Source organism: Phalacrocorax carbo, chromosome 2, assembly GCF_963921805.1.
Source record: "Phalacrocorax carbo chromosome 2, bPhaCar2.1, whole genome shotgun sequence".
Taxonomy (NCBI): domain Eukaryota; kingdom Metazoa; phylum Chordata; class Aves; order Suliformes; family Phalacrocoracidae; genus Phalacrocorax; species Phalacrocorax carbo.
Window position 1 is genome coordinate 164,824,392 of NC_087514.1, and position 26,240 is coordinate 164,850,631.

Consider the following 26,240-nt stretch of genomic DNA (forward strand, 5'->3'; position numbering starts at 1 on the left):
AGAAGATAGGTGAGATAAGTAGCCTGCAAATTTATACCAAGGTGTCTAAAACCCTCCCTGCACCCCTGTCCCAGAGGTTAGGGACTCCCCAGAGGGATGCCAATGTCACCTCTGAACCATTCGGTGTGCAGGGAGGAGTGAGCCGCTGTCCGGCACGACAGCGTCACGCACTGCCCGACGGCAGCAGCCTGATCGATGAGCTCCTCCACGAACGAAGGTGCTGCAAAGAAGAGGAAAAGCAGTGATTCAGAGTGGCCAGGAGGGCTACGTGGAAAATAAGTGCGCACAGGACATCAGAAAGCATTTTTATTATTTGGATCAAGAATATTTCTGGTTCATGCTCTGGCATTCCTTTGACCACCGGTGGGAGAATCCCCCAGGCATTGGGCACATGAGTCCAGGAGCCCCGTTTAGCTCCATGGATCCAGTGTGACTGCTCGCACATGATAATCCAGATGGATCTTGGAAGGTCCATGGGGAACATCTGCATTGCCCAGCCCTGCTGGTACAGCTAAGGCAGCAGAACAGCTCGGAGGAGAGAGAGAGCGAGCATGTCACAGCAAGTTTTCTCTGGCTTAGCTTTAACGTGGGGGCAAAACTAAATGATGGTATTTCAGGGATGGGGGCATCAGATCAAGACAACACATGAGAGAAGATAAAAGATGGATATAGGAGGAGGAAAAAAAAAACATAGGCTCAAATCTGCTGCTGTATCCATGGGAAAGGGGGAGCTCAGGTTTTCTTCTCTCTCTCTCTGGGTTTTTTTCTCCACAGTGCTCAGGAGCTGCTGGCCTCACACACCTGCCCTTCCCAGTGCTTGGCTGGGCCCTGCTGAACACTGGGGCATTAACCTGACCTCGGAAAATGCTCCTGCTAGAGCCAAGGGGAAACTTTCCTGGGCAAAGGCCATTTGGAGCTGCCTCACCACTTCTCATTTCATAGCTCTATAGCTGTGTGTCTGGTCCTTACACGTCATGCAGGACTGGAGCGCAGGAATTGACAACTCTATGCTTCTGCCATCCCACCCTTGGATACTCCATTTATTCTCTTTCTAGCCTACACATAGCTTTTATTCCTTTGCAGTGGCTTCCTAGAATGGCTGCAATTTGCAAGCAATGCCAAGAAAAGCCAATTTTAGCAAGGACGTAGTTATGATGTAAACACAGGAGGCTGGCTCATATCACATGAGTTGGTTCAGGTCATCTCAGGACAATCATTGCGGATCCATCCTTAGAAGCTGGCCTCACACAGCACTGCCATATTCATTAGTGATGCTTCATGATAAAACTAATTGATGACTTATGCAATAGCAATACCTTTCTCCTTTGGGATGAGGCTTGGTAACTTGAATGAAGAGAGTGCCGATTTCCTCTTCAGAGATCCTTCAGCCCCTGTTAACAGCTCTTTTTCTACTGCCTCACTTCCCAGCTCACCAAAATCTGTTTTGAGAAAGGATGAGAAGTCATTCAAGGCCATCATTCTCCCTGTGGCATCCGTTCACAGCAGGCAGTTTTGCTGTTTGCACATAAATAGCTCAGCTGTCACAGGTTTCCTTATTAACAAGCCTTCAGTCAACAGGGAGGGCTGTGACAGCTATTACGAACAGAATGATGTCCTGGAAGAACAGGGCATATCTAGGGATGGCAGAGAAGAAAAGACAGATTCTGTTGTCCAGTGTCATCAACTTAGGTAGCCATGGTTACTTGACCAACTTCTCCCAGTCCCTTTAGCTTTAAAGATTTGCCACGGTCAGATAACAACTGCAGAAGAAACTGCAGCAAGGCAGGCATCATCCCGCCCTGATCCACTTTTGTGCAAACTCAGAAAGGGGAATTTAAGCCCCTTCCATCAGCAGATTAACCCAGCTGAGTCTGCACTGTAGTGAGGCAGTAACAGGGAGCTAGCGGTGGGGCTGAAGACCGCTGATTTCATAACCTGCCACTGCCCGTTTTGCAATGACAGTCTAACCACAGCCTCAGATATGCTGGGAAAAACGAACAGGCAGATTTAGTAGAGCTCAGTTATAGCAGCAAATCTACGAAGGCGCAGAGTAAAATATTTACCTTCCTCTGTCTCTGGCTCGGGAGATATCTTTCCTTTTAGGATTCTTGAAATATGGGCAACAGAAGCTTTTACCTTCTCCTTCAGACTCTGCTCCACTGACTGGTCCACTGAATGAGACCTTGCATACGGCTTAAAAAGTCCGGGCTTGTTGTAGAATGAGCTTTTCTGCTTACCACTTGAGGCCTTTTGAGTGCCATACATTTCTTTATGACTCTCTGACCCTTTTCCCATGGCTAATAAGTCAGTTGCCTTTGAATCCTCAGATATTTCTGAATGGTTCTTCCTGTTCTTGTCATCTGCCTCTTCTCTGATGCACAGTCTTTTACCCTTATGCAAATGTCCTGCAGGAGGTGACCTTGCCCTTTCACCAAAAGGTATAAACCGCCTACCAGTTGGTTTGGGTTGAGGCTTCCTATAGTTCATAAATTCAAATGGAAAATAAACAATGTCATACAAGTCAGAGAAATTCAGATAGGCAGGCTCTACCTCTGATATGTCAAGTTTTGGAGTTCCACTGCCGAGACTGGGTGTTTCATCCGACAGGTCTTTTATTTTCACTAAAGAAACTTCTGGGTGTTTACCAGTGTCCTTGCTCTCTGACACTTGACTGGGTCTTTTCCCAGTGTCCAAGCTATCTCCTGAGGAAACACTCACTTGGCTAGAAGTGGGGCTCTCAAATGCTAAGTCCTCCAGGTGCTCACATTCATGAGGAATCGTTTGTGCTCCCTGCCCTTCCAGCACCACTGACTCCTCACTCACGACAAGATGGGGTTCTGCAAGGTCATCCAGCTCAGAGACTTCTCCTCTTTCACCCCCTTGTACAGAAGGGAAGGAGGTGTCTGTGGGTGCTTGGCTACCTGGGCCTTTGTAGAACATCTCTGTGGGAGGAGAGATGTGCTTTCTGCATTCCTCCTCACCAGAAACTGACTCTGCCCAAACATTCATCTCTTCAGAGAGGGAAACCATCTCATCCACTAAGCCCTCCAGCACAGCAGACTCCTCATCACTGTAAAAAGACAACCTGTGATGTGAGAGCTCCTGACTTTGATCCCTGCGGAGCGATGGTGGGACAGCTTTTCCAGCATCACAGCTTCCACTTTCTAAGGCAATGCCTCTACCCTCACCATAAACTCTGGGATGTTCCTCATACTCTAGCTCATGGACTGAAGCTGGAGCAACTTCTGGTTGTGAAGCAGTTAAGACATCTGAAGGCCCACCCTCCAGATCAGCAGAAACTCTGCCATTGGGATAGGGAGCCCTGGGCTGCTCAGACACCTGATGTCCAGCCTTGGGGAAAGGGGCAGGCACAGTCTGTCCAGCTGCTCGGCTTCCACTTGCTGCCACAACAGATCTCACCTCACTGCAAAGTGATGCCTTTGGTTGTTCTTGCTTTTCTCTCTCACAGACCGAAGGGAGGCCAGTATCTTGGGAGGACACGGTTGTAGCTGGGGGTCTGCGCTCCAGAACAGCAGGCACCATGCCACTGCCTTCAGAAACCTTCTGGGGTTCAACTCCCTCAATTTCAGCCTTATGGGCCAAAGTGGGAACAACCTCTGCGACAGCTGAGCTTTCGTTCCTCAGAGCAGCAAGCCTCTCCTTGCTATGAGCTGGCCGTTCCCTTTCAGCCTGCCGTGCTCCATCAGAGACCGAAGTCAGCATTAATTTTGGTGGTGGGGCTTTTGGAACAACAAGGTGCTCTTCCTTCAGGGTGGCTGACGCTGGGTCTACGAGAACAGGAGCCCTCTCGTGCGCTTGGCTTTTACCATCATGGGTTGATGGTGGAGATATTCCTGTGATACCCAGTCCTTCATCCTCCAGGACAGCAGATCCCACCTCTTTATAGGTCTTCAGCTTCTGACAAGCACCTTCATCAGCTATGGTACCTCGCTGTTTGCCTACCAAGACCGTAGCTGCTGGAACACTTTGACCAAGAAGTTCCTGACCTTTGTCTTTACATACTGGAAGCGAATCGGTTTCTGTTTGTGGGCCTGTTAAAAGATCAGAGCTCTCATGCTCCATGAGATCAGATTTGGCAACACTGTGAGCAGAATTCTCATATGAATGCTTCTGTCTTTTGTCTTTCCAAGGTGGAACTGGGGCTGTCCTTTTGATAAGTAAGCTTCCACCTTTTAGATCCGGATGGACGTCGGTACTGTGAGCAGACTCCTGGGGCAGATACCCGCCTCTCTTACTTGTAGGGGCTGATGTGGAGGTGGTCTCTGACTGTGTGAGAGTTGAAACGGACTGTTTGCACTCCTGAAGAGCAGTGCCAGAGGCACTGCCAGGGGAAGATTTAGCCTCCATGATTTCGTGCTTTTGATCTGAGGATGCAGTTACATCTGAGCACTGGGCAGTTAAAATGGGGCTTTTGCCTTCCAAATCTTCAGCTTCGTCCTCAATGTAAGTAGCTTTTGACTTCTTCAGTAAATTTTTCCTATTCTCACTCCTGTGAGGTGACACTGGAAGTCTCTCTAGCTGTTGCACAAAACCAGCCTGGCACCCATTACCCTCACATTGTGTGGAAGTAGGAGGTGGTTCTTCTGAACAATCCTTGCTATGTCTTCTAAAGTCCTCTTGCTTTGAAGCATCTACAGAACATCCCTTGCCAGGCCCTGCAGAAATATCACAGTGGTCACTGCCTTCAGGGCAACTTTCCTGTGACAATAAATCACAGTCTTCTTCCAAAATATCTTGTTCTCTCACTGATCTTGAGGTTCTCAACCTGTAGTCATCCAGGGAACGGCTTCGGCTAGCACCAGCAATGGCAGGATGTGGTGGCTTCCTTGCAGTGTCAAATGAAGCTGATTTGGTCAAGGAACCAAGCAGACTTTCCCTGTGGTCGTCTCCATCGTCAGACTTTCCTTCTTCTTCTTCTTCCAGTTCGAACTGCTCTAGAAGGGGTTCACGGAGACCACTGATGGGTACCTTTGAATATCCAGCTTTCCGGAAAGTCCTTCTGGCTCTGTCCAGGTGCCTTCTGAACTCCCTGCCTGGTGAGGAAGGCCCCCTTGCAGGTAGCTCAGCTGCTTGGCTGTAGAAAGTGCTTTTAATGACACTCTGTCTAGGAACACAGACAGGTGGCTTTTCTGTGCCATCCGCAGCCTTTTCAACTCTGTCCTTATCAGATAAAAATACATCTGTTTTTTCTTTCTGACATAGATGCGATGTGCTTTCTGTGGAAGTCCTCACTGATGAAGGCTCAGCAGCACCGCTTCTTTGGGACTTTTCTGTTCTTCCATCTTGAAGTCTGGGATAGACCTTGTCCTCTTTCTCCTTTAAGATACTTGCCATGAGCTCTTTGCTTTCTGTAGGTGATTTGTCCCCCACCTCAGCTTTTGTTGAAGCATACTTCCTTCTCATGGGTTTTACTGGAGGGACTGAGATTTTGGAGTGCTTCTCTTCACTTGCATGTTTTGAAGGCTCCTCGTAGCTTGGTGCATCAAAGATGGACAAGTGCAGTTCGGGTGTAGAGCCAAAGTGCCTCTTCTTGGGGAAATGTGAGTTCTCATTGTCTGAAGAGGAGCCGCTGGTACTGGATGAAGTGCTTTCTTCAACAAGATGTCGAGAGATGGCCAGGGAGGTGTTGTCATGAGTCCTTTCTAGGATTTCTGGGATAGACCGCATTACCAGTATGGATTTATAGCACATCAGGGACCGCTGGAAAGCAAACCGAAATACAGCACAATCAGATTGGAAACGTGGTGGGAATATGGTAAAGCAAGCATACCAAAATGAACTTCTGCACTCTTAAATACCACACATACAAGTTTAATAATACATGGTCACCCTCTTGTACATATCGTCAATCCAGACCTCATTTTCTCTCCAAATCTTCCTCTCTCTAACTCACAGGGATGAAACCTTGTTGACTTCAGGGGACATACTTGCTGTTGTAGGACCTGAAGCAGGACCTTGCTTGAGGTTTTCAGACAGTCTGGCCACTCAAAGCAGATGGAAAAGGAGTTTTATATGGAATGCTTCAGGTGAGAGCCTAGCTAGAGTAAATGCCTTTAAATCCATCAACTGCAGTACAACCTACAGTGACTTAGGCCAACAGAAGACCTACCATGCTGTAGGAGGTAGGATCCCTCTACTCTAACTTCTGCCATGTGAGACATCTCCACTGAAGTTGAGCAGCTGGCCTCCCCTTACAGCCAACAGAGAGAAACAGGCATCTTCAGAAGGCAATCAATCTGATTATTTTAGAGAACTTCAGGGAAAGAGGAATCTTCTTGGGACCTGTCTATAATTCAGTACCAATTGCAAAGGCAGCTGAGGGTGCCTAACTTAGACACAGCCATGTGTCTTACAGGCACCTGCATTAGACCAGATGATTTCCAGGCAGTAAAAGCCCAGATAATTTATTTCTGCGACATCCATTGACCACTCCCTCCTGGGCTTATTCCCCTTTCATAGCCAAGCTGAGATTTCTGCTGTGCTCGCTGTCCTAGCCCAATGGTCTTTAAAAGATACAAATGTAATTTAAAAAAATATAACTAAAAAGAACCAACATTGATTAAAGCCAACTCACCTGCCACTTGCTCCGAGCCACAATGAATTTGAGCTGCTTGGTATTAATGAAGTGAGCTGCTTCAAGGGGGAGATTATGCTGCCAGGTTGAATGAGAGGGAAATAATTGGTTAAAAAATCCTGACTTCATTTCCTGAGAAGTATTTTTTAGGATTCCCTCCTTCCAGAATTGTTTAATTTAGGAACATTACAATAGACCAAATGCTACAATCCCTTTATGGCTAAATCGTAGACAATATCACCTTTACAATGATAAAAGCAAGCCCTGATCAATGCATGTCATTAAATTCCTTATTTTTGTTAATTTCAGCTCTTCTCCTTACAATTTAAAGTTTTGGAATATAAACCATAATTTTGCTCTGCAAAGCCACAGTTTCCTTTCTATACGGACATGTTATATCTGCTCGTGGCTGTAGTAATCTTTATCTTTTGAAAGGAAAGATATCTTGGCATGTAAACATCAGTGTGTCTCCTCTTTCTGGAGAGTCATGCCTGAGCTCCTCTGTAGGACAGAGAGAAAAAATAAACAGGCAAATAATATCAAGCAGCTTTAAGAGCTGCCCCTCCAAAGGTCTCTTCCAACCTCAATAATTTCATGACTGTAATAAAGAACCAGGACAAACTTACCATGAACCACTTGTGGGAAAGGCAGTCCAAAGCACTAGGCCTGGCTCTGGTAAGAGAAAAGATCACCATTTTAGTAGCAATCCAGCAGCAACCACAAGATCCCCCTGAAGGCGCCTGCTTCACGTGGACACATGCATACACCTTTGTGTATGTCCTTAGGCTGCTGCTTTAGAGCTGAGAAGCCAAACAGAGAGACAGAGGCTTTCAACCCAAGGTGTCCTTCCCTTGCGGTGAAATGATCCTCCTTTTTCAGATCTTCAGGAAGATCCCATGGTGCTCTGCAGGGAGCCTGTTCAAGGGTGTCAAGAGCAGCCCCAAGAGTTACTTTGACTCTTTAGGTGGCCAGAGCAAAAATAGCTTTGGCAGCAGGCAGAAAGAATAGAAATGAAATTTAAAAGCAAGTGCCTGCAAACACGCCTTCAAGCCACCTTTTGTACTTGAAATTGCTTAATGAATGTGGTTATTATTTAATTCTTGCATAACTCCCTCTATACCAGTCCTTGCTCTTCCCACTTCTCTATGTCATTTCAGAAACTAATCTGCCTGGAGGAATCAGTGAGGAAGGACATCACCCGTACCAGAAACGGGCGGATTTGGCAAATTGCCAAGTTCTGTTTTGGGTCATGGGGAATAACAAAGAATTAGGGCATAATGCATCACATCTCGCTCAGCTTTCTACTTTTCAAAACAACTGCAGCTCTGATGAGCTGAGATCTGCCTGCTCAGACACCAACATCTTTGCACACTGGCTGTAGGAAGCACAAAAATGCACTCACTTGGGGTGCTGCTGTAGAATCCCCTTCATAAAGTCCTTTGCATCTTCACTCAAGTGAACAAAATCAGGAATGGTCCATGAAATTTCCCCATTCTGGATATTTAGAAGGGTTCCTCTGTCATTCTCCCCAGCAAATGGAGACTTGCACGTTAGGCTTATTTAGTGAACACCATAAAATAAAAGGAGATGGACTTTAGACTTTTATTTGCTGCTCAAATGACAGAAGCACAAATGTTTACATGGGGCTTTAAAATGCTTGAGGGACTCCATGCATGGGACTTGCAACGCTTGAGAGCAGTCCGTCCACTACCCGAGCATCTTTCACCCCAACATTATATGGCACTTAACTGAATTATTTATGCCTGTGTCACAGATAAGGATTTAAGGGTTTGATTTTGCACAGCTACAGTAGGGTGCTGGCTAAAAGAGGCAAGGGGAAGACTGAACCTCATCCACCGGTCTCATCGCTAACTGCAAGGAGAGCAGCTGTCAGGTCTTCAGGCAGGGACAATGACCAAAGCCCTGGGCAACCAGGAAAGAGTGAGTAAAGGAGGAAACGACAAAAGAAATTGCCCTTATAGAAGGACTCAATGCTTCACTCAGATCCCTCACTTCAAGGTACTGGAGGACTCTGACTAAGAAAGGGATATTGGATGAGTCTTTCCAAGAAGATTAATTTACCTTAAATACGTGATAACTCCAACAGCCCTGAGGAGAGAAGGAACACAAATGTCAAGCGTTCATCACTATTTCTCCATCCTTTCCCAGCACACAGCCCCTCCTCCTGCACTAGACACCATGGCACATTAAGATCACCCTTTCTCCTCACCTTTCCAAGGCAAATAAATCCCAAAAGCTATTGCTTTCACTCTCTGATTTTTTTTCCCCTTCAACATTTAAAAAATTGTTTCCAAGTAATCCTTCATTTTTAAAGTACAGAAAGAGAAGACTACAAATATTTTTTTTTGAGTTTGCCTTTTCTAGAAAGCCCCTTAGGATCATCCTCCCTAGCTGCTGCCTCTAATAAAGTTCATCTTCTCTAAGATGCTCCTTTGCATTAATTAGCTGTCAGAGTTCAATTATCGTTGAATAAAATGGACGTAAGGAGCTTTAGAGACTCCTGATGTGTTTTGTATTCTCAGTGTTCACCCCATTTACTTGTTAACAAGAAAAGGAAATTAAGGCTGTCTAGGGCAAAAGCTTTTTAGAAAGATGACGGGTTACCAGATATCAGTTGCTTTTGACACCGGTGACTGAGAAACAATTTCTGGGGCAACAAACTCCGGAGACCCGTATTTGCTGAACTGAGGCTCAAAGGGTGTGATCTTCTGAGCAAATCCGAAGTCACAGAGCTTAAGGTCTTCCCTTTCAGGATAAACCATGAGGATATTCAGTGGCTAGTAAATGAAATAAAATAAAAGGGAGAAACTTTTCTTGAAAGCAGGAAATATTTTCAGTTGTAAGAAAGAATAATTGAATAGAGAACACCCATTCCCTGACCAACAGGAGGCTATGGTAAACTAGACTTGCCATTGCACATTACCTTAATGTCCAAATGAAGGATGTTGTTGTCATGAAGATACTTGATTCCTTCCAAAATTTGTTTGATGTACAATTTGACCTAAAAATTAAATAAATTGTTAAACATTAATAGTAAATAACAGGGTCCCTGATTCCACAAATATTTTTCATATATCAGAGAGGGAGAGATTGAATGAGAAATACTTTTAAAACCAGAATTACTTGCTTCTTTAGTCATGCAGTTGAAATAAGATGTGAACCAAACATTATCCTGTGGAATGAAGCTGTGCCTCATGTGTGACCACATTGCCCTGCTGGAGCCTTCTATATGTGAAAAAGCCCTTACTTTAAAAGAATCAACCCTACAAACATGCAAAAAAGAGATACAGAAATCCTCAGGTTTGATGAAACTTACCAACTGTCTAATTTATCTGAAACTCAGCTCTGGTTTGGTGTAAATCAAACAAATTTAAAACACAAATACATTTTACAGCTATGTTGTAAACCAATTTTCTCGACCATATGTAGGCCCAGTCTGACTGTGACTGAACAAAGAGTGGAGATTTACAGCTAGCTTTAGCTTTGGAAGTCCTCTACCTCTGATATTTTACAGTGTTAGCTGACATTTCATCTTTAAAGATCCTTTCCAACCCAAAGCATTCTATGATTATATGATATTTCCCCCAGAGTATTTCTAAGAAAAATAAGTTTTACCAATAAATATTGGGCACCTGGCTACTAGATAGGAGATGTGAAACATTTTGAACTTTGAGCCCCAAGGGTCTCAAAAAACCCCTTAGAAACCAGAATTTCAGCCCTTGGTTTGGAGACTGCAAGGGAGTGGGTAGAAGTACAGCTGCAAGGGGATAAAGTGTTATTAAACAAGTGACAATAGAAGAGCTCCAGGTGACACAGAGCAAAGAAATGATGACAATAGAGTGAATATCGTTTGCATTAGACTGAGTGCAGCACTGGTGGTCAAAACCACTGGCTGTTTCTAGTTATTTCCCAAAGAAAATCAACTTAGTAATGAAAGCTGATGGGAACCCATTTTAAAGGCTGATTCTGTTTTTAACAGATTATCACTGGTTCAGAGACATTCCTCATATTCAAAAAGTAGAATCCAGCTGGAAGGTAGTCAGGTGGTACCCACCAGCTTGGCACTTCCGAATGAGAAAGAAAGATTACCTCTGCTTCAGTGACAACACTCTTCTTGAACAAACGGTCAAGGAGCTCTTCGCTGGAGCATCTGGCAATGGCATTGAGGGAAAACAGAACTACAGCTAAATGTTTATTTTTACTTTGTAACCAGCTCTATCCAGCTGACAGCAGAATTCAGGAGGTGATCTCAAGCAATGTGATGTGCATGTAATTCATTAAAGCTTGTATTCTAAATACCTGAAAGGTGGGTGTCAGGGGGATGGGGCCGGGCTCTTTTCAGCGGTGCCCAACGCCAGGCCAAGGGGCCACGGGCACAAGCTGGAGCACGGGAAGTTCCCCCTGAACATGAGGAGAAACCCCTTCCCTGTGCGGGTGCCAGAGCAGGGGCACAGGCTGCCCAGAGAGGCTGTGGGGTCCCTTCCCTGGAGACATTCACCCCCCGCCTGGACGCGGCCCTGTGCCCCTGCTCTGGGGGTGCCTGCTCCAGCAGGGGGTGGGACGGGGTGAGCTCCAGAGGTCCCTTCCAACCCCCGCCAGTCTGGGATTCTGTGACTCTGTGTTGCAGCAGTGTCCTTCCTGCAGAACAGGGCTGCTCTAAACCTGTGCTCCCCACAAACAGAAACATGGTATTGCTTGTGCTAAAATCTACCTGTTGGCTATGGCTTTTCTGCTCTGCACTGCATTTTCCCGGTGCTCACCCAGACTGGATCTCATGGAAAGAGTCTTCACTTCCAGACATTTCAGAAAAGCATTTTGGTGCTTAACAGCTCATTCACGCTTGTATAGACACGTATAATGATATTTCCTAAAACAGCAGAAACATAGTGCTTCAGTGAAGATCTCACAGCGCTGTACTATCCTCCAGTGAGAGAAAGACTGTGCATGTTCTTTAATCTCAGGCAAAACCTAAAAACGGTTAACTGCTTAGTTATTTAATAAATGAGCTCCACCCAGTACTTCCCAGTCTCCTCAGACAAGCAGCACAGAGAAGGATACAATTCCAGAATTAAAATGAGTGTTTTCCGTGTTTCAAACTGATCCAGGAGCCTGGTAATTCTGTCATGGGACAGAGAGGCAAGAATATCTCTTTCCTGATGTGCTCGAGCCTTCGTTTTGCTTCGTAGGGGTATGAATTTGGCAGCACAAGACACTCTGTTCCCTTTGTGTACAACTCGTTTCACAAAGCTGAAGCAGCCCCTGTGTAAAAAATCAAAGGACAAGCCTTGCTCAGACTTGGTTCAAAGCACGGCAGGTGTAGACCTTTCCACATCCCAGCCTTTGGCAGCGTCCTATGGCTCCAACATAAGCAGCTCATTTTCCTGTACGTGAGGTGCTGTTGCCCTCTCCCGGCTGTCTCCAAAACTAAGCAACAAGTTCACATCAAGGGAAAAGCTGTTTCAGGTGCTGCAGCCTTGTGCTGGCAAAGGCTGGAGCTCTTGCATCCCCTGGATGGGCACAGAGCTTGTGCACGCGTCGCTACAGGCTTGGCTTGCCAACATTGCCAAGAAGCCGTACCTTGGTACCCATCCTGACAGCCTCTGGCTGGTGTAGCTCCTGTTGGAGCTACCTGGGCCTACGGGACTCTCCCATCCTCTGTCAGAAACCTCAGGAAAGTGTTTCCAGCACACCTGCAAGAGTGCTCCCTCCCACTTACGCCTGTACTTTCTCATTTTCAGACTTTTCCACAGCCAGGCCTGCCTCTGTCTCTGGTTATACTCGCTCGGCAGCTCAGGCAATTAGATCTTCTCCAGCAGTGATACTATAAAGTTGAAAATTCATTTACCTTCCAATCTCCTGCTTAACCTCATAAAGGGAATGGAGCTTTCTCCTAGTGGCGACTTTCTTTGCTGCTTGGTCTTTCTTAGCTTTGGAAATGAAGGAAATATAAGTGTTAATATTCATACAACAATGCCTTGCTCATAGCATGCAAAGTTATTGCAGGACAATTTAACGGAGGAAAAATTACATTGGTCCTCTAAACTTCTGCACAGGATTAAGTGGAGCTATTCGATTGCAGAACCTGTCAATATGAACTTTGGGGCCGCATCTTCACCTGACACAAATCAGAACAACTCCTGCAGCTGAAAGAATGACATTACCTTCATGTACGATAAGCTCTGCTTTGCACAAAACCTCCCCTCCTGCATTTTTGGCAACACAGGTATAAACACCACCATCTTCTGAGACAGCGTTGTCCACGACTAAGAAATATGTTGTTCCTTCCTTCCCTTGATGGACCCTGTTGCTGTCTGTCAGCAACGAAGTGCCCTGAAAGAATGAAAAGGCATTTTGGCACTGGAAAAACCAAGGTGGGAACAGAAGCTGCTTTTCTTCAAGAAACGAGATACAGGAGCGGAGCTACAACGCAGGCTGTTTAGGCTAGCATATCTCGCTAACAGAATGCTGGCTGAAGAAGTCCCCCGTGTTTCTCTGCTGCCACTTTACCTGATAACATTTTATTTTTTTTTCATAACCCGTTCATAGGAGTACGGGCGTGGGAGGGATCACCAGGGCTGTGTGGTTTATTCAGCTCTCCCAGCACACCGTGGCTGAGCAGTCAGCCCAGGGAGCATGAGGATCAGCTACTTTGCTCCTGCCTGGTCTCCAGCTTGTGCTGCACTTGTGCTCCTTAATGTATTCATAAATGCTATGACAAAAGGGACAGGAGGGAGAGCATGCGACACAGAGAGCAGATTATGAAGATTTGCAAAAGGACCTTATAAGACTGCCTGTCTGAGCAGGAAAATGCCAGATAAATCTATACAATACCATAAATGTAAAGCGATGCAACTCTGTTCCCCCACATGAAATGTGGGTCTCTGAGCTGTTCCTTATTACACCGGAGCAAAATTTTGAGTTACAGTAGATCACTGCACGGCAGCACCAGCTCACTGCTTGGCAGCAGTCAAAAAGTACCAGATGGTAGAAATTATTAGGGAAGAAATGAAGAATAAGACAGAAAGCATCATCTTATAAATCCTTGGTTTGCCTAGGGTGTGGTACTGTTGCAGCAATGCTCTTTCTGTAACAGCTTCCAGATGAGGATTAACAAAGCAAGTTGGGGCTCTTCAGCCTGGAAGGGAGGCTCTAGCAATACAACATGATAGAGCTTTATAAAATTATGAGTAACCTAGTGAGTCGGCAGGGGTTTACATTTCCTGGTACAAGATACAAGAGCCAACACACGAAGCTTGTGATAAATCTGTACAAAACAGCCAAAAAGAGGTGGCACTTCAGGCAGTGTACTGTCACTGGGTTGAACTCCTAGACAAAGGATGCTGTACATGCAAGACATCTGCATGAGTGCAAGAGACTAAGTAAGCACATGGAGAGCTTTACTGTGGGTTAGTAAATAGATAGAAGTTCTGCTGGCTTGTGGTAACCCTGAGCTGAAAATGCCAGAGATTGCAAGAATATTAACGAGGTGTATTGTGTATTCTTGCCTTGTTCTTATTCTTTTCAAGGTGTTCAAGTATGTGTATATGCATGTGTGTGTGAGTAGGAGGGGGTTCTTTGCATTTTTGCTTGTTTTTTAAGGTTATGTTATTTGTCTGAGTAGCTCATCCCTGCATTTCCCATACAGAAAAAAAAAATGGAGTAAAACTTGTGTGTACAAAACAGTTGGACGGAAGAGTTACAGACAATCATTATAGAACAACACTGGCTTATTTCAGGGGCACAATATTCTGAGGAATAATAAATTATTTCTCCTTCCTTCTATGGGTCGTTCATTGTCCTTAGTCACACTTGTTTTACCAATTATCTGCAGAAAAAGATACAGAGCCTGGAAGTCACATTGACAATTGGAATAAATCACTCTTAATCCCCTCTCTGACTCCAAAACTACAGCACACATCTTGGTGGCTCTCAGGCAGGAACCAATCTCCCTTCCTGCCCATCTTGGTCCCCAAAACCATCTTGGTTGCCCTCTCTGTGAAAGGAGCCACAGTGACCCTGGAGACAACACAGGGTGAGATGTGTGGTTGGCGGTTCCAGCGAGAACTGGTTCAACAAAGTCTATAGATATGACCCAGAATCAGTGTAAGAAGTGTGGGATGAAAGAGCAAAAGAAATTCCCCACAGAGGTACTGCACTACAGTCCTTTCTGTGCTCCTCACTCTCAGCCAGAGAAAAGACTGCACTTACCTTAAACCACAAAACGGTTGGCTGAGGGGTTCCTTCAATGACTGCCTGAAATCTGGCACGCTCCCCCGAATTCACCTGCACGTCCTCTATTGTCACTTGCATATAGGGCGGACCTGGTGAGACACAAGGGTTTGCTGCATGCACAACACCATAACTTTGCTCATAGCGTACTGATGTAGATTGAGTTACTCAAATGGAGTTTATAGGACTGGCCCTTTAGGATATAACATTAGCTTAATGTCAAATCAAGAGACATCACAGCAATATATTTGGGTTTCTTTACACTGACATTACTTTTAGGCTTCTTATCTTCATGCTTATCTGTTACTTTCTCGATAAACACTTACTGCTCAAGAAACAGAAGTATTTAAAATACAGTCCTCAGGAGTCATTACCAAAAAAAGAAAACAATGACAATCATGGGATGTGGGAAAGGGAAACAAGGTTCTTACTTGTTGGGGTCTTCTCCTCGGTCTTATACACACAAGTTCTTTCCGTGGTCTCAATATAAACTTCACTGTGTACATCCCAAACCACATCTCCTTCTCTTCTGTACCAGTCTCCTGCCCCTGCGGCTGGTGATGTTCTGTCATGAAGCCCAGGAGGAAAGACCATTACATAGTCACACACAACTACAGAGACACGGGATTACACCCTGCCATTGATCTGTGTGTTCGACCACCAGGGAAATAATTATTTCCTTAAAATTGATACAAGAATCATTTTGTTTTGGGGGAATCAATTTCTCTACAACCTTTTCTACCCTTCTTGCATGATGCGTGTGTGAACCCAATTCTGGAAATCATAAGCAACCTACAAGAATTGACTCAAGTCACCACCTGCTTCCTCCACCACAGAGGACTTGCTTTTCATGTAACAAAGTCTGTCACATTTGGAAATCTGTATGTTGAGATGGGTATTTACCTGGTAATAGGAACAGTGCGCTCCTGAGGGCTTTCACCTCCAGCAGCTGTCTCTTCAGGGGAAGGAACGGGGCTGGGCTTTGGCATACTTGGTTCTTCAGCTGCAATCGGCCTTTGTGCTTTGTCTGGCAGCAGAAATAGGGCAAATTAGACACATCACCTGTGACAGCACACCTGAAACCCAGAGCAAACCTTTGGAGCCATCTCTAGTCTGCCTTGTGTCAGAACCAAGTCCACCTGACCTCAGCTGAATGCAATCACTGAAGCTAAGTGGAGAATTTGGCCCTTTTGAGAAGACCACGTGAAGCAACGGGCTTGAATAACAACAGAGAGACTGAATGGTGGCACATTGCTGACTGGGCGAAACTACTCTGTAAGGAAACACACACACACACAAAAATAGGAAAGGCAGTCAGTAGGGACAAGAAGAAATAGGATGTCTGGAAGGCCAGTGAGAGTTTAATACATCCTTTATAGGAGATAATTTAACTGTGTTTGAGTTCCAGCTCATGGCTATGGTAGAATCATAGAATCATAGAATTATTTGGGTTGGAAAAGACCCTTAAGATCATCGAGTCCAACCATTAACCTAACACTATGAAGTCCACCACTAAACTATGACACTAAGCACCACGTCTACACGTCTTTTAAATACCTCCAGGGATGCCCAGCATTAGCTTCGTACACGTGAATGCTTCAATTGAACTTTGTGTTGTAAGAACAGTTCTTGTCTCACTGGTGCAATCACCGGCAGCATCACTGAAATGCGTACGCTTACATCAATGTAACACTAGTGGTCAAGGCAGGCCCTGGCTGGGGGTACAACTAATACAGAGATAATGTGAAGGTATGCTAATGTGGAGGACCTGGTGACGTTATTATGTCAGCATCGGTGCACCTCCACTGGGTTCTTTGAAAATATCCTCGTACAACTCTAAGTTACATCAGAACACGGTTTGGCATGTGGGGCTTATAGGAAGAAGGAAACAAAAAGATGGTGGAGCTTGATCACAGTTCAGGTACTGTTCTTCTATTATTAATTATTTTATCAGATATATCTTCAAAAATTAGTTTGATCTTCCATTCCAAAAGTACCTGATTGTCTTTTGATATTGACTATTGGAGTTACCCCATAAGACAAAGTTTTTTCATCATTTCAGGTAAAGTCCTTTTTCATCAGAGGAGAAAAGGTTAAATCAAGAAGCATCTTCTCCCCAGCAGGAAGGACCTTTTTGAGGAGAACACTAGGGATGTTTGGTGCTGGCTGGTTTTGGGAAAAACCAGCAGTTTCTAGATATAACATAAAACAGCTCTATTGGCATGGAAAATATGATTATTCAAGGCATTACTGGCAGGGTCAGAGATCCCAGGTTGGCAGGATTGTGCTTTTTTATTGCCAGCACTATTGAAATACCTTCTTTTTATTCAAAGCATGTGATCATAAGGACAATTGTCAAGTCTTCAGTCTTATTAAAATAATTCCCCCTATTAATATCACGTTTAGTTTTCTCAGATGAAAGGACCACGAAACCATCCCATTCATTATTCTATCATCTCTGGAATTATGATTAAAGAAATAATCTGCTAGTTGACATTTTACTTATGATTTTTGAGTCATCTCACTTTGCCAGAGGATTATTTTCACAGATGATTTCCTACTAGAAAGGAAAAAAGGTTTTAAAACCCTGTCATTTTTTAAATGCAGTTATGTTGGGTCTGATTCCATAAAATGCTTCTATCCTTGTTAAGTTTTAGACAAGGATATATATTTTTTTAAACAGCATCTGGATTTTGAGGGCTGAAGGCTACTTGACATTGTCCTTTTAAGTTGACACTGGTGGAGGACCATTACTCTTGACACAGAGACAGCTTAGACAAGTTGTTATGGCAGAAGCAGAAGGAAGAGAGGAAGGGTTGTAGCTTATTAATGTTTTTTTTTTAAAAAAAAAAAAACAATGCAAAGATGAAATACTTGTTCTCTTGGCAAGAGGCAGTCAAGTGCATCATTGGTTTTAACCACACAGAAACTGTTAAGGCTCCGGGGCCAGTGAAATGCAGGTGAATCTGATGCACCCAATGTCCTAGAAAGGCTCTGGCAGTTGAAACAGGGGTGCTAAACACATTTCCAGCTTGTTTATGGCAAACAATAACAGAAAAGCAACCTCCCTTACCCAACCCACCAAATAATAATAATAATAAAAAGCCTTCTACTCCCACAAAAAACTTGAAGCAAGTCCAAGGTCAAAAGACCAAAGGTAGAAAAATCCCCAGTCCCTCCATTTTGGGCAGGTGATGAACCAAATTCTACTTCAGACGCAGTTTTCAAATGCCTTCTGTTACCAGAAAGATCTGCTCCAAATTTGCGTCCAACCTAACCCCAACCCACAGTCCTATATTTGTTGGGTCTGAATTTCCTCTCTTAATCTGCTCAAAACACAATGAAATGGAAAAAATTAGGCAAAAAATATCATTATTGGCATGTACAATATTTTTGTCTCTCTTGACTCCTATGGAGTGTTTTCCAGATCCACACCAAACCTACCATGACCTCCAGCTGCCTGGGTCTGGGTACTGGCTTCATGAACTAGTACAGAGGGCCCAACTGCTGTTTCTGAATGGTCTGAAGGAACAGACCCAGGAAGGCCAAGGCCACCGGCTTCTCCTCGCATGCCCGGGGGAAGAGTCACCAGCAGTGCTGCCGAGTCCACGAGTTTCTTTAGAGCTGTCTTGATCTCCTTATCAGCACGCTGAAGCGAGGCCTGGACAGAAGTCTCCATCGCTGACTGCGGGGAAGTCATTCCTACAGACAAGAAAACATCTTTTCTCTCTTTGGGGTAAAAAGAAAACAGCAGCATCATCCAACCCACGAAAATATTTGCAGTCGTATCATTTTCACCTCCTAGGGCATAAGGGTGATGAAAAAGTGCTTATTCCAGCATGAGGGAATGTAGCTAAGACTTAAAATAAGAAGGTTGGCACAACGTGCTTCAGAAAGACGTATCTCTCCAGGCTGAGGACACTGTGCCACACTGCACGCACACCCAGCCTCTCTGCAGACAGCGGAACAAAGGATCCGTCTCTCAGCTTGACCCTACATTGGCTGGTCTGTCAAAAATACCTTTATTAAGACCAATGAAATGAACCCAGTTGTGACCCATTACACTGATACCAACTCCACGTGCAAGGAGGATGTTATTCTCACAGGGAAGAAGAGTGAGAAGGTACCAGGCTCATCGGTGACTCTGGAGAGGGGCAGGGGAAAGAAGGGAGGGCTGTTCTGTAAGTCTGAGAGGATGGCAGAAAAGCGACTCCTCATTCTAGAGAAATGTATTTGTCCTACTTTACAATATCTGAATATTTTTGCTGCGCTTTGCACTAGAAGGTACCTGAGACTTTTAAACTTGTACTGCCTTTGCAAGGTGCTCTAAAATCAAAGTCACCTGGTCTGTACAGTAAAGCACAGCAGTTGTGTATAGGGAAGCATTATACAGAGGAAGGTATAACTCCTCTCTCAAGAAACTCACGGTCTTGAAGGCAGAGAGAAGACAAAAGCTTTCCACACAGAAAAAGGTATTTTCAAGCATTTGTCTTTGCAGAATGGCCACCCAGGAGACAAATACCATGGTCTCGTCCCCAGTCAGTGCTGGTGGAAGAAGCTAGGCTAGGATGGGATCGTAGAATGTCAGGAGCTCATCTCATCCAATCTCCTGCCCAATACACCTTCCGCAAATCTTGAAAAGGCATAACAAAGGGACAGACGATATCTAGGGAAACCCTCAAGTAGCCATAAAGACAGACAAAATGCACGTCAGATTAAGGCAATTCATCACGGTCATGATGTGATTGCTTGCCAAGCAAGAGTACAAACACGAATCATCCTGCGGTCCAAGAAGAAATAAGGGCACTTGCACACAAACGTCTCTGACTTGTTTACTACTTGACACAGGAGCTTGTCCTGTACCTGTTTTGATTCTGCTCCTTTCCTGGCCTTAAGAAAGTAAATTCTTATGGCAGACCTTAGCAGGTAAATTTGAAGGCTACACTTGGATCAGCCCCCTTTGAAGACATCTCACTTGATTTTTGTTTTCATTGTGTGACCTCCCCCCACCCCACCCCCCCCCACCCCCCCCTTAAGCATAGCGGTTATGAAGTATTTCAGTTCTGGGTTTGTTGACAGAAAAAGCAAATTTTGCTCACACGATGTCCCAGACTGCTCATCAGTGTTCATCAGCACTGGGCAGGTTGGAAGATCTTGAAATATTTTCCTAGATAAATATTTTGATTCTCTGGTGTTCCTCTTGTAATTGCTGCCAACTGGTGCTGTCCTACGAGCTGGGCAACTGCCAACAAGTGAACTGTTTGGAAAGGCATGAAGCACTCACTATCTCTCCATGAGAAAATATACTCACAGGTGTATATATACAGGTTACATATAACTACAGGTCTCCCCCATGCTGCTAATACCACCACTTTCCTCCCTGTTTAGGGATGTTACACGCTATGATTCAAGCTGCTGACCTGAGGAACTTCAATACTAGCTGAGCTACGTCAGACTAACGCCGCAGTGATGACACACCTGTGACGGATGGCCTGTTTCCCAATTCTTAAATCTCAAATGTGAACCTTTCCACCCCACATCTCCCTCAGCCAATAACCAGGAACACCAGATTGACACATAATTTGAAGTTCCAGTTCAGCCTCAGAGAAGGACCCAAGAGGATGAGCATTGGTCAGGATTACTGACTCGTAGATCTGAGTTGGAAGCATCCCTAAAGGCAGGTTCTTTCACTTCAACACTTCTGAAACTGTCCATAAAAAAAAAGGAGCCAGAGCCCAACTGCTTTAATGTTCTTGGGCTGCCACCCAGCTCCTGCTGGAGTCAATGGGAGAAGCGGGTGAGCTGCCGGACTATTGAGTGCCATGAACAGAGAAGAACACAGAAACCCAGTGAGTTCAGTGACAGCTGATGCAAGACATTTATTGATATAAACTCAGAATCTAACAGCATATCTTGCATTTGATAATTTCTTTTGTGTGTTTTTTTTCTCTTTGTACCTCAAGCAAACTGAAGTTTCCACTTCATTAATACCCATTTACCTGCAGGAATTTTAGTAAAACATCTTTGTATTAAAATTTTTAATACAGCTGTATGTTTTCATCTACAAGAAATAAACCCCCACACGTCTCATTAGTTATCTACATAGTTTAATCACTTACAAGCATAATTTTTAACCTCTAGGAAAATATTTTGAAAGTATATGTAATGAGCTTTTCATAAACCTTTCACTTTTTGAACAGAGTCCTCCACAGGATTTTAAAAACTCCTTTCTCTTGATTCTCTTTTGCTCAAATTTCAAAAGAAAATGTAAACAGATATTAATTGCTTTCAGCTAATGAATCAAAGTAGTTATTTCTTCTAATACCATCAGAACTGCAACCTTTTAGCTTCTCTAGAAAAACCTGAGCATCAACCACAACAGGAGGAAATCTCCACATTCCTTTACACGTCATTATTATCTTTTGGTTGAATATTATATTTTTGAAGACTACCATAGGGCAAATTCTTTTCTCAGCAGTATCTGTGTAAATCTGAATCAAACCCACTTTCCTTCTGTGGAATTATTCTAGGTTGATACTGAAAGAACTGAGAGCAGAATCAGGCCCAATACAATAGAAATATTTTTAGTTTCAAAAGTATTCCCCTGTTGTATGGCTGTTATTTTCCAATGTACAGTGCAATATATGAAAAAAAGCACTAATATATATCCATCCTATTGCTTAATTATAAAAGAAACAGTATAAACCAAGGTGATGTTATAAAAAAATGGGAGAGCGATGTAAAAGAGACTTCATTTCTTTCACCACGTGTAGTCTCTGGAAAAGGAGTATACATATCATGAGGGTAGTGCACATGATATTACACATAACGTCTTGTTTGGATATCGAAAGTAAAAGGCTGTGAAATCAATATGTTCATTTTAGTCAGCACATGATCAAGGTGCAGCCACAGAAGGAAAAAAATAATGTATTCTTTTCTACAAGCACCTTTTGTAAATTCAGACCCTGTTAGTGGGAATATTTACCCAGAGGACTCCAGAACAAGCTTCACAATTTTACCTAGCTGGGAAACACTGAGGCAACATCACACATCAACCCTTCCAAAGCAAAAACTCACTCGATCCTCTCCCTTGATGCTAATTCGAAATTCAGCTGAGTCTGAGCATTTCTGGTTTCCCTGCATCATCTAAATGAAAACATTTTCTATTGCAATGGTGCTACACAACTCAGCTGGGACAAGGTGTTGGGACTTTTCATGCCACATCTCTGTCAGACAGAGAGGGCCAGTGCTTGGTCCTACTGAGATCAATGACAAACTCCAGCTCACTTCAACTGGGACCAATATTTGGGCCTATGAGCTCATCTCTTTCCAGGTCTGAGTAACTTATCGAAGGTCTGTGAAACATCCATTTTTGGTGAAGACAACAGGAATGGACCACACTCAGTGCATCTTAGCCTTCCCCTCGCAATCAGCGCTTCCACTGCAAAGCTCCAGAGAAACTCAACAGAAGGCAGTACCTCTACAAGACAGCTCAACGTACGTGGTTACAGTAATATGATGCAATTGCAACTGGCAGTGCTTCCAAGCAGCCCAATGTATTTTGAACAGATGCATTTTTCAACCAGGCGTTTATGGTAAAGATCTCTTTTCTTTCTTTGTTTACATTTTTTAAAAAAATACTCTCTTGGTGCTCCTGCTCCTTTGCTGTAGCTCAGTGGTGAAATCCTCTAAGCACATATAGAAGACATTATCCGTCAATCTGTTAACACCAGTGCTTCACCACTGGCATGCACAGGAGACCAAATATTATTCTAGTGATATTTATTGACAAAGACCAGGTTTGTGGTTCTTCGTATGTGTTAGCGTTTGATTACAGATGCAAAAGTCATTTTGTGCAGCACTTTAATCTTCTGGTGCACGTTTGGTAAATCTAAAGTCTAAAAGATGTGGTTTAGAAATCTACTACACCAGAATGCAGACTAATGAAACCTACATCTTTAGACAAGTAGGAAGTGGACTGAAAATAGCATATTTTAAAAAAGATGGTCTTTTTTTACTTAAAGCAGAAGAGAACAACGAAATCCTTGCTTCCTCAAGTCAGCGGGACTTTCACCATTGACTTCAGCCAAATTAGGATTTCAACCAAGAGGTCTGAGTAGCTTTTTGCATCCCTAGCAAATGCAATATCTTTTAATATGTTTCATTCTGTGGCAGAAGTTTAAAATAATGTAACCAGAATGCACATGTTGAAAGGTTTATGAAGAAATTTTGATAGAGTTAATTGTGACAAAAGTGTACAGCAGAGTCAAAGCAGTGTGAAGCTTCATGACCTTCGGGCACACGCAGTGACAGGAGACTGCTTTAGCTGGAACCGGTCCTCCTATCCTGGGCTGCTGAAGGATGCTGAAAAGCTTAGATACTTTCATCTTCTTGACACACCATAGTTTATTAATTGGCACTTGCAATAATTTTTAAGTTCATGGACAAAAATGCACTTATTCATTTGTATTTCTGTCATAGGCAGGAGAATCAGGCTTTTCCTAAACCTACCATCACTACTCCACTATGGAATGATATATGTTCACCTCGATCAAAGCTTTTAAAATTACAAACTGTTCTGACAAACATGTTCCCTTTAAGACTGGAAAAGCTTGACATATTGTATTTAAATATATTTTCCTCAAAGGTATTCCCTCATACATGTCACCTTGTAATCTCTGCCACCAATTCCCCTCACCTACAACAATTTTGACTAGTTTTTTCTAAAACGCTGCTTTCTTTTGTGTTGAAAATTATGCTTGCATCTCCTCAGCTTTGGGAGAGGTCTTCTGTGCTGATGTGCAAGGTAACAGGCTCGCCAACAGTCCCATAGCTGAGGGTTCTTGTGGAAACTTCAGTTTTAAAGCTTGACTGTCCGTTGTCTGCTGAGAGCTGGACCTCAGTGCAGAAAGATGGTTTCACTGTGAAGGAGGGACCAGGAGAAGCTGCTGCTGCATGCAGTCCAGGCGCCACTGCCACATGGGTATCACTCACATGGAAAGAGATGTTTGAGGGGCCTACAGACTGCACACCAGTTACTCTAGATGCTGACATGAACATGCTGCCTGGAATGGGCTCCTCAAACTGGCTGAAAAATCTTTGCCTGGGCTTGGAAACCACAGGTGTCCCCAGATTCAGCAGCACCGGCTTCCCAATCATTGGCTCGTTAATCTCTGTCTGGAGCACGGAGATCTCGCAGGGTTTGTCTGCCGTATGGTTCTGATCATCACACCCATAGGTCTCCCCTTCTCCAGGAACATAATCTTCAAGATCCTCCAAAGTTAATATTTTGCCATTGTGGGTTAAGATTTTGCGGTCCCGGGTGCTAATGTCGTCTGTCCGTAGTTCCTCTGGTTCATCAACTATAACAACATTATCCTCTTCGGGAAAGACATCTTGTATTACTTCAGGTACCCCCTCTTCAACAGGCCAAGACACATCTAATTCATCTGCCTCCTCTGTAACCTCTGGACTTGCTGGTGAGAACAGAAGTTCGTGCTGGTCTGCAGCAGCTGCCTCAAAACTGAAGATCAAAGGCTCACCCCCGCAGGCAAGCAGTGGGGAAGCAACATCTGACCCATAGGGAGCACTTGTTTCCTGTGGGAAGCTCTTTCCTTCAGTTCCATAATCCATAAATGAATTATTTCCTAGTTGTTCGGATGCACACGGGGAGCTTCTGTCTTCATTGCTGGCTTGAGGTCCTTCCTGCTCGGTTGCATATGCCAGGGGCTGGATATCAGCTTCAGAGAGGCCATCATCTGGCAAAGATTTTGACTGTTCCACCAGTTTATTGTTGGAGTTGTTTGTGTTTGGATCATCTTCTGGGGAACGCCTAGGCCTTGAGCTGGGAAAAGTGAATGTTAACACCCCTGAGTCATCTTTTTCTTGTTTTGCTGGGGAAGAGCCTCTTTTCCTTGTAGGTTTTGGTGACTTTTTCACCTTGAATTCAATTATTTCTTCCACTTCAACCCATTTGGGCTTTTTCTCTTCCACTTTGGTCTCTATGACAACATCTCTAGCTGCTGCTCCTTGCCTGTCCTCTGGTTCCGTGACAAAAAGCATGGGAACAGCAGACTTTGGTGTTGCCTCCTGATCATGTCTGTAGACAGGCTGCCTGATTTTTGAAACATAAACTGGCTCTGGAGTGGGCTCCGCTCTTGGAGAGCGGGAAGGCGAATGACCTGAAGAAGAACGTGCAGGAGAAACTCTTCCCCTTTGTCTTGGGCTCTTCACCACAGTGGTTATCGTTTCCTCTCTGATGACAGAAAGGGTTGAAATGGAGTTGGCAGGAAGACGAGACTTTTCAGGGAGCCACACTCCACCAACACATGCCATTGACCATCAAGGTGCTACAATGGGGTTAGTTTTGTGAGCACTCCAGCTTTTGGTGAAGCGTGTCATTTTGGAAGGGGTACACACGCAACGCACACACCCACATGCCCATCTCCACTTACTTTCTGATCCCGGGAAAAACTCAGTGCCCTTTCTGCCAGGTGGATCCTAGCTCCATTAACCTCCTTGAGTGCATAAACACATGAGTATGCCCAGCTCAGAAATGTTCTTCTGGATGCTGCTATAGTTCATGTGCTTGTGTTGACCACCTGCTAAGCTACTTTGGACCCATAGAGCAGTTTCACTCAAAGATTTTAAACACTCAAGGAGTTAAACCTTTTTCTGAGTATCCTTGGCTAAAATCCTGGCTTCACCAAACTCAATGGCAAAATACCCTTTATTACAGTAGGGTCAGCAGCTTCCTCTTTTTTTAATAAATGTAACATATCTCTATTTTGTTTATTAAAGACTCTTATGAGACCAGAGATCTGCATTTCCACATGCAGAACAGTTACATTAAAAGGCCATTAAGCATTTGGAGACCAAGAAAAAGTTAGAACATTTCTTGCACAAGTCATCTATGCCAAAATGTACTTATTTTTACTCTTCATAATATCATTATTGTAGACACAGCCTGATCCTGCTACCACCAATTGACATAGGAGTACCAAACCAATCTGGGATGCAGAACTAAAATTTCTCAGCATTTTTTCTGCTGGCCTTTAGGTTTTTTGACATATCCAAAGCAGTTGGAACTTCTCAGCATCCCTGCATAAATACACAGCTTGTGTCAAAGCAATTGTCTGCTCCCATGCCAGGACAAACTTTGACTTTAAATGAGCTACAGATGAAAATGGATCATATAGCTTTAAAATCTGGGGACAGGAACACCTAAACCCAGACTGTAATGCTCTGAATTAATATATTTAACATGCAGGTTTTTTCCTGCAGATTTTGCAGTGGCATTTCTTACATGGAAAAACTTGAAGGTGAAGACAGTATTTGCTTTGCAAGCACAAGGAAGCTAATGCTCTGCAGCGGAGGTGGCTGGTTCAGTGGAACT

General features: G+C 44.0%; 1 protein-coding gene across 1 annotated transcript in view; it reads right to left on the bottom strand.

Moving 5' to 3' along the window:
• The window catches only part of OBSCN (obscurin, cytoskeletal calmodulin and titin-interacting RhoGEF), a 198,702-nt gene that overhangs the window by 12,727 nt on the left and 159,735 nt on the right, over nucleotides 1–26,240 (bottom strand). The window contains exons 96-112 of the mRNA XM_064445166.1: nucleotides 18,290–18,547; nucleotides 15,749–15,872; nucleotides 15,277–15,410; nucleotides 14,825–14,937; nucleotides 12,778–12,946; nucleotides 12,462–12,543; nucleotides 11,675–11,875; nucleotides 10,706–10,766; nucleotides 9,540–9,617; nucleotides 9,221–9,393; nucleotides 8,678–8,704; nucleotides 7,998–8,150; nucleotides 7,222–7,267; nucleotides 6,596–6,673; nucleotides 2,064–5,721; nucleotides 1,317–1,439; nucleotides 110–220 (exon numbers count right to left, since the gene is read on the bottom strand). Of these exons, the coding sequence (XP_064301236.1) occupies nucleotides 110–220; nucleotides 1,317–1,439; nucleotides 2,064–5,721; nucleotides 6,596–6,673; nucleotides 7,222–7,267; nucleotides 7,998–8,150; nucleotides 8,678–8,704; nucleotides 9,221–9,393; nucleotides 9,540–9,617; nucleotides 10,706–10,766; nucleotides 11,675–11,875; nucleotides 12,462–12,543; nucleotides 12,778–12,946; nucleotides 14,825–14,937; nucleotides 15,277–15,410; nucleotides 15,749–15,872; nucleotides 18,290–18,547 (5,589 nt within the window). The remainder of the gene's footprint in view (nucleotides 1–109; nucleotides 221–1,316; nucleotides 1,440–2,063; nucleotides 5,722–6,595; nucleotides 6,674–7,221; nucleotides 7,268–7,997; nucleotides 8,151–8,677; nucleotides 8,705–9,220; nucleotides 9,394–9,539; nucleotides 9,618–10,705; nucleotides 10,767–11,674; nucleotides 11,876–12,461; nucleotides 12,544–12,777; nucleotides 12,947–14,824; nucleotides 14,938–15,276; nucleotides 15,411–15,748; nucleotides 15,873–18,289; nucleotides 18,548–26,240) is intronic.